Source organism: Odontomachus brunneus, unplaced genomic scaffold (assembly GCF_010583005.1).
Source record: "Odontomachus brunneus isolate Ranch 3 - 2012 unplaced genomic scaffold, Obru_v1 Obru_scaffold_010, whole genome shotgun sequence".
NCBI lineage: Eukaryota > Metazoa > Arthropoda > Insecta > Hymenoptera > Formicidae > Odontomachus > Odontomachus brunneus.
In genome coordinates this window covers 2,910,382-2,919,962 of record NW_022639460.1, presented here as the reverse complement: position 1 = coordinate 2,919,962, position 9,581 = coordinate 2,910,382, and the positions used below count along the sequence as shown (strand labels likewise).

The following is a 9,581-nucleotide window of genomic DNA, read 5'->3' as shown; positions in this document are numbered from 1 at the left end:
AGAGAGAGAGAGAGAGAGAGAGAGAGAGAGAGAGAGAGAGAGAGAGAGAGAGACCCGGTCGCGTGTGAGTTGGCATCAACTCGATAAATTATTGAGCAGGCGAACTTCGAACTTTCCCGCGAGGGAAATCGAGTTTCACCTCGCGACGATCGTCGAGAATACACGACGCCGGGACAACGACGTCCACCGAAACTTTCACGTTTCTATTGATTCCCGATCAAGCGGGATAAAAGGCAGGACACGAAAAGAATATAAAGTTAGGTTATTGAGTCTCCCGAATTCGCGACTGCTCGAAATTGAAATAGTTACCGTCATCTGAGGAAATCGAACCAACTCCAAGGAGACCATGCATTTCCTCTCGACATTTCTTTCGTTCCTTCTCACCCGAGAGAGTGATGATGTCAAAGGGCTCATCAAGACGATTCCGAGCCACTTCGCGCGCCATATTGCTTAGAGGTCGCGCCGAGATTAATCGACCGATCGATCGATCGGTTGAACTCGTGCGCTCAATCGACGGTGTAATTTCTTCGCGTTCGCGAGACGTAGTTTTTCACACGATCGACCAGTTCACGTATGCATTCTCGATGACGCCATGGCAGGAAATGAGACGATGACGATCGTCGATAATGAAATGCCGAGGAAACGCCCAGAACGAAAAACGAAAGGGAAAAGAAGGATCGATTCGCCATTAGGGCTTCCTTTCCTTTAAGATATATACTAATAATTATCACTTGAGACTTATCTTGTGAGATACTCAGATCTTTTTCAAAGTTAGATCCAAGTTTGTCAGTTGAATTATGATATGTGTGATATTTATACTTATAATCGTGCGATATACAACAAGAAAATTCTCATTAAACTTTGAATTCAAATGTATCACACTTAAAATGAGTTTCAAATAATAACTGTTAATACGGATCTATATTTTCTCAAATGCACATTTTTGTCGAAAATGGAGAGATTTAGAACCTTACTCTAAATTCTTTCTCTTTTATCGACGAAAGAAAGTTCAGGATAAGATCCACTGTTTTCATTCTCAACAAATATGCATTTGCGGAAATTCAGAGAGAAGCAAAAGCCTAATGGTGCGATTCTATAGCTCTTAACGAAAGTGTCTTTATCGTTATATCGTTTTTCTATCATATATATATCTATCATACCTGCAGATAAGGCTTATAAAATATGTGACATAAAAGTGATTTTTTACGATATCTGGGAAATCTCTTGACTCTATGGTTTGTGTTGTTCGCTCGACTGGCGTTTCAGACACGCTATTTAACTCGCTGAGTAACGTCGCTCGCGAGATCCCGACGGAATTTACGCAATTCGTAGAAAGTCGCGGCACGAATCTCTCGGCCCGGCCACGCGACAAAGCTCGCGTGCGCGAGTGCGTGTACACCCGTATCCATTGAGAAATTCGAAAGTGCCCGATTAGCGACGCGGAAAGATGCGGGGGTTGAAGACGAGCGTTATCAAGGAGCTAGCAGGTCGTTCTATAAATAGCGCGCGATAATCGTTATCGCTGACGCACATTTAGGGATGGGCGGTAATCAGCCCTGGCTCGTTGCGACCAGGATATAACTTGATAGGACGCAGTCGATCGAAAGGACGTTGCGGTTCTCGGCTTTTCATCACGTGGGAGTAAGTCAACTTGAAATTCCAAGGAATAGAATCATCCTCAAAAAATATAATTCATTCTTAACGGAATTCTCTTATATATGGCCTCAAGAGAATTGTCCTAAAATCAAGAAAAAACAGGTATTCTAAGCACGATATTGTCGCCCTTCATTCGAAAAGGGATGTTTTTTGGGTAAAAATATTTGCTTAGAATATAGGTTTACAGAGAATAGCATCTTGCAAGTAGAGTTCTTTTTTAGGTGTCAAGAGAGTTTTTTTTGGTCATAGAAAAATCCTGTTGAGGCTATATATATATGAGGATTTTGCCAAGAATAAGATTATATTTTCTCTTAATTTTCACATATCTTTTTAGCGCAGAGATACAATCCTGTTTCTGAGCAGAAACGGAAATTATGTTAATGCAACGAACGAGAACCGATCTTGCGTTTCCTGATAGATAAGGTCGCCTAAGAGACAGTGTGTCTCGTGTACATGTATGTACGAAAAATGTGCGCGCGTTAATCGTATAGTCCGCCGACAAACGGTACAATCGATACAGCCCTGCGCGAGCATCTGGGCGCATCGAGTGCATCGAATCGCGAGGCGTCCCGACTCGGCGCGGTTTCGCGAGAGGCCATAATTGATCGCTGCAATAATTACCGGACCCATCGAGGCTCGCTACGAGACGTATTATAAACGAGCGCCGCTCACGAGAGCCGTCAAAATAATCGCCAAGTCAATGACTTACGATCGACTTCTTATGTTTCTTTCTTTCCTTTTTTTTGCACGGATGCCAGGTGTATTCAATTGCACCTTCACGAATCACGCTGCGGCATTCTTCGTTTTAGTCGTTCGATTTCTTTCTCTCTTTTTCTCTCTCTCTCTGACCCGTATTAATAGTTGGCACCTGAAACTTGTCTCATGTAAGATACTCAGATTTTTATTTAGAATCAGAAATCAAAGTTTTTCAATGAATTATAATACATATGACATTTATTATCTGTAATTGCGACTCAACTGAAAAATTCTCATCTAATTCTGAATTAAAAACTTGAAAAGAGTAACTATAAATTAGTTAGAAATTTCAATGTTTTGGAATATCCTTGAAGCCCCGAAATACACACCGAAGTACACGCAAAATCCCTGCAATTTCCTACGACTTAATAATTTTCAGATTTGCAATTTCGAACGTTAAATCTCTGCAACGTATCTCGTTTCGCTTGTGCTTTCGAAATTCGTAGGATTTCCAGAGTGCGAGAGACAGGTTGCCGCGTGAATGTTTTTAATTAAAAGGTAGGTATAGGAGACGGCAGGTATACGACGCGAGAACCGGCCTAATGCCACATGGAGCGTGGAATTCCTCGATTATTTCCTTCGGCTCCGATCGAATGCGCGTTCAACGACAGGCCCCCACGTGACTGTCATTGATCTATCGTCGCGCACCGACCTTACTACCATTTCTTATCGATACTTTTACAGCTTCGACCATCGATCTGTAAAAGTAACACACGGGAATAAGTAATGGTCCAAATTTTGGATTAAAGTATGAACAATCTATTTCTCTCTCGCGCGTCATCACGAATACAGATTAGATTCTAACAAATCTCATACTCGAACATCTGAAAGAGGGATCCTTCTTCTGAATCTCCAAATCCAAAACTAAAGCGCGAAAGCAGAGTGGCCAGAAGCGAAGTGTCGGACCCATCCATGGCTGACCGTGCTTGTCGCCAGGCGGAAGAAGAGAAGAAGAGGAGAAGAAGAAGAAGAAGAAGAAGAAAGATCGCTCAGGCGTGCCAGTAGGAGGAGAAGACGAGGAGGAAAAAGGGAGCACAAGTAACATCATCGCGAACTCGACTCACCTGGACTCTGACAGCGATCTCGCACATCGTATCTGCCTGGCTGCCCCCTCCTCCCTCGTCGGCGGCGCACCCGGAAAGGATCCGCAACGGCACGAGCAACGGCTCACTCGCATTCGAGTCGCCACCGCGCGGCGAAGAGCACCGGAGCAGCGTCTCGGTCGCGCGCACTCCGCCGGCTCGATTCGTCGGTAGCAGCGGGGACGGTGACTGCGATGACGGCAGCAGCAACTTCACGCCGAACAGTTTCGCGATCCGCTCGGCGCGGCCGCGAAGCGGCTCGACTTGCCGGTGCGCGACACGGATGTGGCACGTGGCAGCGGACGGCGGCGCGCCGCCGCCGTTGTTGTCGTCCTCATCGTCCATCGTCGCAGGCACCGCGACATCGCACACGGGGACGGACGGACGAACTCCTGCAGGCCGATTCTCGACTTCTATAACGACGATGTCACTGGCATGGTCTGTCGTGCAGCCTCTCTATCGTGTATCACGTCTGCGGAACGACAACATGACGATAACAACGCTGTCGTTGTAAAAGTAAAACAGAATCAGCAGGCCGGACACGCGCGATCACGACGACGCGTGCACGAGCCGCGGGTGCGGCACTGCGTGATCGAGCGATGAGATGGATCGCCCGAGCTGTGGCCTGTGCGCGGAGGCGGCGCCCTTCCCCTCCTATCGCGGGAGGAGCACTTACTGCGAAAGACAGACGCGTCGAGGCCGTTGTCCGTGCACGCGTGCCAGCGACTCTCCGCTTGTTATTAATTAATTACTGCGCCGCACGCGGTGGCAGGTAGTACAGCCGGCTAACGATGCTGCTGAATCGGAGCACTCACGCTCACAGGGTGGCGTGTGAGAAGATGGTCCTTCTCGAATTTCTGCTGCCGATACATTCAAGTTTATCAAAGAACGAAAGAAAAACACGAACGCTGTACCTTTCTCTGAGAAGTTACCTTTTGTCATGCTGACTGTCGCTCTTATTGTAATTCCCGTTGATAATGAGTGACAACAGTGAGATCAAATTGATTATTTCATACGCTGTCCGGTAATAACATGGTGTGCGTAATCGCAGTGTGTACACAAGATTTGAAACCGGTTATTTTTCTTTTTTACAATGGAGCGGGTGCTGCAAAGACGCGACTAGTAGAGATATCTAGCGACCAAAAGTCGAGTTAAAGCCGGAATGAAATTGCTATCTATCGAAAGATAACTTACCGGCGCGGGACTTTTAAAACATTTATATGCACGTATTGACTCCACCAATCAATATCAAGTATCATGATCCAATTTTAAATTCTTATTGTTTTTATATTTAATTCTTTATAAGACCATGGAATTAAGAACAAAGAAGAAGAAATATTTACACGAATTTTACTAGATCATATTAAAAATAATTTTTCCATTTTTTCATGTTTGAAATCACATTTAATCATACAAGCACCGCTGTATAAACTATGTTCAATAGCAAAGTAATACACCGACGTTTTATAAAGGATTGAGTGCAAATAACAATATAAAGTTACAAAAAATATTCCACGTATATAAAAATTACTTACTATCACCACAGATTAAAGGTTAATATTGTATGTCATCTACAATGGCAGTAGGAGTAATAGTAAGAAATAAGCAATAAGTAAATGGACCAATCACAATCGATAATTGTTGAATCATGAGAATTGGTCAATTTGCTTACTGCTTATTTCTTACTACTATTACTCCTACTGCCATTGTAGACAACGCATTACACATATGGAAAATGTCACGAATGCTTTGCTATTCGCTTAGTCTCATTTATAAATGCTGATTAAAAGACTATCAAAAAATAAAAATTATAAGCTACAATTCTCTTTGTTAAAAGAACGTCGCTGTAATTGCAGTTTATGATGGAGGAACCCAACCTCCAAACTCCTTCTCAAGCTCTTTAGCCACCGCGATGCACAGATGATCGTTGTAAGGAGCAGCTACAACCTTGAATTACAGAGAGAAATATAAATTGCATAAATAACTCAAAAAGATTTCCAACGACGATGATTCACAACAAGATAAATAAATAAGATCAATCAAATTTAGAGTTAGACAAACATTTAAAGTTAATTTAAAATTTAGAGTTATACGTCCGGCGTTAAATATGGAGAAATAGCTACGAATTTTGAAATCTTCGTATGCAGTATAAACGCGAAACCTCACCTGTATACCGACTGGTAAGCCGTATTCATCCAAACCCATCGGCACCTGACAAACTGGGAATCGTAGAACATTAAATAGACACCAGTAGCTAAAATTAAAGGGACGTAAATAACTGGAATGATGATAAAAAGCTGGGAAAGGAGCCGAAGGATACAAAAGCACGCCATCGTCACCGAGTTTGTTCTGCAAAAAAATTGTCACATGAAAAATCTCTATAACAATATACATACTCTTGTTATATATACTTGATATTCTCCGTTATAATTACCACCAAGAATTTCTTCGCCTTCTCAGTGACACTTTCTGCCCATTTTGCACTGATCTTCGGTAGAAAGTCCTCATCCATTAACTTCACAACAGCGGCAAATGTTATTTCTGAAGATCCAGTGATGTACTTGTAAAGCTCTCTTTTTGCATTGGTGATGTACTACAAAGTGAATTTTTGTAAGTGTAGAAATAGAGCATTAAGAAAGAATAATAGCTCTGTATTAGATATAAAACATGAATACTGCTAATTGGTATTAATTATTGTTCTGAGACATACGAGACGTGACATTCAGGACAAAATTTAATTCCTACCTCTCGGCCTGTTATTTCCAGCCTGAAATTGAAATTTTCACAGGTCATCCAATACTTCCACAACTGAAAACTGTGTTCAGAGCCTGGTATTTTGATCTGCGATATTATAATAAACACACATGCATATAAATTCTAGACATTTTTTTATATCAATCTATATAAAATATATAAAAGTGACATATAGAATATTACCATTGTTGCAGAACCTGTAAGAGACTTAAAGTGTCTTACTGCTTTCTTCAATGTCATCCGCATAGATTGGTTTACTTTGCTCACCCTCAAATCGCTACAATATTCTTGATAAAACACCTTCAAGTTTTCTAAATTTACCGGGTCGTCCAGTTTTAACATAGATACATTAGCACCAATCAGCACTTTTAGATGTGGCGTCAGATCTTCGGCCTTTTTGCAGATTGGCCCAGCTGTTGCCATAGTGTCCGGATAATCTTTTTCTCGCAATCCGACTCCAGTCATAGGAGTTAATTCTGTTGATATTGATAGTTGTTTTATTATTTATAATTAATTTTAAAGTCTTATTAAGTAATTTATGTCCAAGTAACAAGATATGTAAATAGAATTTTTAATAACACTGACTTTCACTGGGTTTTAAACCAAATAACCCATTGTAAAATGCAGGCATCCTAATGGAACCTCCTATGTCACTAGAGATAGAGATTGGGGCACCACACGCAGCAATTATAGCTCCTTCCCCTCCACTGCTGCCTCCCACAGTCCTAGTGGTGTTGTAAGGATTATTTGTTTGTCCATATACTTTGTTTCTTGATTCCACCCACAAATTGAGTTCTGGGACATTGGTTTTCGCGATTAGAATCCCACCAGCATCCTTTAAGTAACCTACTACAGTGGCATCCTTTATCGAACGATAGTTACGGCGACTGACTATACCCATGGTATGAATCATTCCTATTGAAACAATTATTAATCATCAATTGACCCTATTACTAATTCAGTTCAATGAAATTGTATAACATATTTTGTTTTTCCCCTAAGTTTCTAAATAAATATTTAATTGTTCCATAATGTATTCAGGAATTTTAAAATAGAAGAAAAATTCAGGATACTATGTTTACTACTTTATCTATTTACCTATAGCCTCGATGCTCTCCTTGGTAGTAAAGGGAACTCCCAGGAATGGCTGTTTTAACTTTATCGCTTCTATATCTATGCCTTTTTCTATCATAATGTCCACTGCTTTGGCCTCATTGATTGCATCTAAATATCTTTCTTCTACAATAGCATTAATCAAGCTGTTCACTTCCTTACATCTCTTGATATAAGCTTTCACAACATCTTCTGATGTAACTTGCCTGGTCCTAATATGAGATAAGTAAATATTAAGGACCAAATGCATATATTATAATTAAACACAAATTAAATTTGAGCTTGAAAAAGATATATTACAAAGTTAATAATAACTCAACCTAATTTTTTCTGCCAAGGAAACACTGCTTTCTAACAGTAGAGGATTTTTCACTGGTGGTACTTTCTTGATTTTCTTATCATAATATATGCCAAAGACAAAGTCTACGAAGTAGTCGAAGTAAACATGCAGTAGTATAATCGCATAGTTGAAAATACGGCAGAAAAATTCCTTGATAAGCTCCAATATATTTTTTGATTTTGAATCATTCTGTATATCGTGTCCAAACATTAAACATTAGTAATTATTGTCTACTTCAAATTCTAACAAAAAATATTATTAAATTTTATAAAATAATAATAAAGATTTTTTTTATCCTAAAACAATGACAGTAATCAATATTTTTATCATAATTAAGAAATAATTTCATTTAGTATATATACATATATATCCAGTGTATGTTTAAACTAGTTTAAAAAGTTGATATTGTATTGGTAAGCATTTTGAAACCATAAAAAAGTTAATAGATATAATTTATCTAATAATTAAGATTATATAAACAAATACGAGTACATATACATACAAAAATGAATTTTATTTCTTATGAAGTTTCCTATAGGTTATAATATTTCTTATACAAATTATTCAATTATGAATCCTATAGGTTATAATATTTCTTATACAAATTATTCAATTATAAATCGTAAAAAGAATCCATAATAAATCCGTACGCTACAAATGTAAAATGACCGCGCAATTATGCAAAAATTAAAAATTTACCTGATTTTGTAAAGAAGTACACATAGTTGTTGGGAATTAACAAAATCAAGAATTATAAAGAAATATTAATATTTGTCCAAAAAGACAAACTTAAAAGTAAAATTAGCTATGTTCGTGCACGTTGCTAATTGTAATATAAATTTTCTTCTTTTCTTGTATACGTCAATCTTCAATTTTTTGCAATATTAGAGAATTTTTTCTAATATTCTATTGTGCTGTCTTTGCAGAACTTTCCACACTATTGTAAGTGATCCTTATTACATCCTTATATAACTGATAACGTATAACTGATAACGTATAATTGATAACGTATAATTGATAACGTATAACTGATAACGCATAATTTGATGGCAAATTACACTGTCGACACAACTACTTGGTCAATATGTTTTGCAAACAATAAGCCGAAAATCATGCATACTCATCGTACATCGTACATCAGAACACCTAAAGAAAATCATTGGAATGGTTTATTTTTTAGCTGAAAGTTAAAATCTTCTTCATATAATAGCCTAGATTATACATTTTTTTGTATGTGTCCAGCAATTCAATAGAAAAGTAAAATACTCGAAATTCTTTCTTTTATTTTTAAAGGCCAGGCATCTCCATTTAACTTCGGCCGATTAAGTGTCAAGCGTGATTGGTCAATTCTGCCAAACGACAAGTGCGATTGGTCAATTTCAGTGGAATAATTGGTCGATTAAGTCAGAGATTGTGACGTCGGTCCTAAGTAATTAAAATGATATTTAAATAACTGATTATGTAAAGAATATCGATTTTTAATAATCGATTATATTATAACAAACATATAAAAAAATAATTGGTTAATTTAACAAATTTCTCTCTTTCATAATTATTTAATAAATTATTATCTATTATTTTAATATTTAATAAATTATTATCTATAGGTGCGTTCGGGGAGCCCGCTATTAGCGCTACTCAGCGCTATCGGGTGGGACCAGATTGACCACGATACGATTGGACACAGATTGTAATGATTGGTTCGACCTAGTAATTCACTAGATAATTCTTTTCATCGGTTGGTTGTGTCCAATCGTACCGTGGTCAATCGGGACGCTCCCAGCGCTATCGTGTCATTCTATCCTTGTTGTATATCTAAGGAGCAATAAAGATAGAAGAACGCGGTAGCGTTGGTAGCGTGCTCCCCGAACGCACCTATA

At 38.7% G+C, this 9,581-nt stretch overlaps 2 protein-coding genes across 2 annotated transcripts in view; both read right to left on the bottom strand.

Moving 5' to 3' along the window:
* LOC116840462 (probable ribonuclease ZC3H12D) overlaps positions 1-4,134 on the bottom strand; it is a 25,638-nt gene extending 21,504 nt beyond the window's left edge. Inside the window, exon 1 of the mRNA XM_032807195.1 lies at positions 3,477-4,134. Coding sequence (XP_032663086.1) covers positions 3,477-3,839 — 363 coding nt within the window. The 5' untranslated portion in view covers positions 3,840-4,134. The remainder of the gene's footprint in view (positions 1-3,476) is intronic.
* A 739-nt stretch (positions 4,135-4,873) lies between these two features.
* LOC116840463 (fatty-acid amide hydrolase 2) lies at positions 4,874-8,848 on the bottom strand. Its single transcript, XM_032807199.1, has 9 exons — positions 8,401-8,848; positions 7,682-7,890; positions 7,347-7,573; positions 6,834-7,163; positions 6,432-6,724; positions 6,240-6,335; positions 5,929-6,087; positions 5,661-5,843; positions 4,874-5,441 (listed from the first exon to the last, which is right to left on the bottom strand). The coding sequence occupies exons 1-9, from the start codon at positions 8,422-8,424 to the stop codon at positions 5,352-5,354; spliced, it is 1,611 nt and encodes a 536-aa protein (XP_032663090.1). The 5' UTR covers positions 8,425-8,848; the 3' UTR covers positions 4,874-5,351.
* Positions 8,849-9,581: the final 733 nt, after the last annotated feature.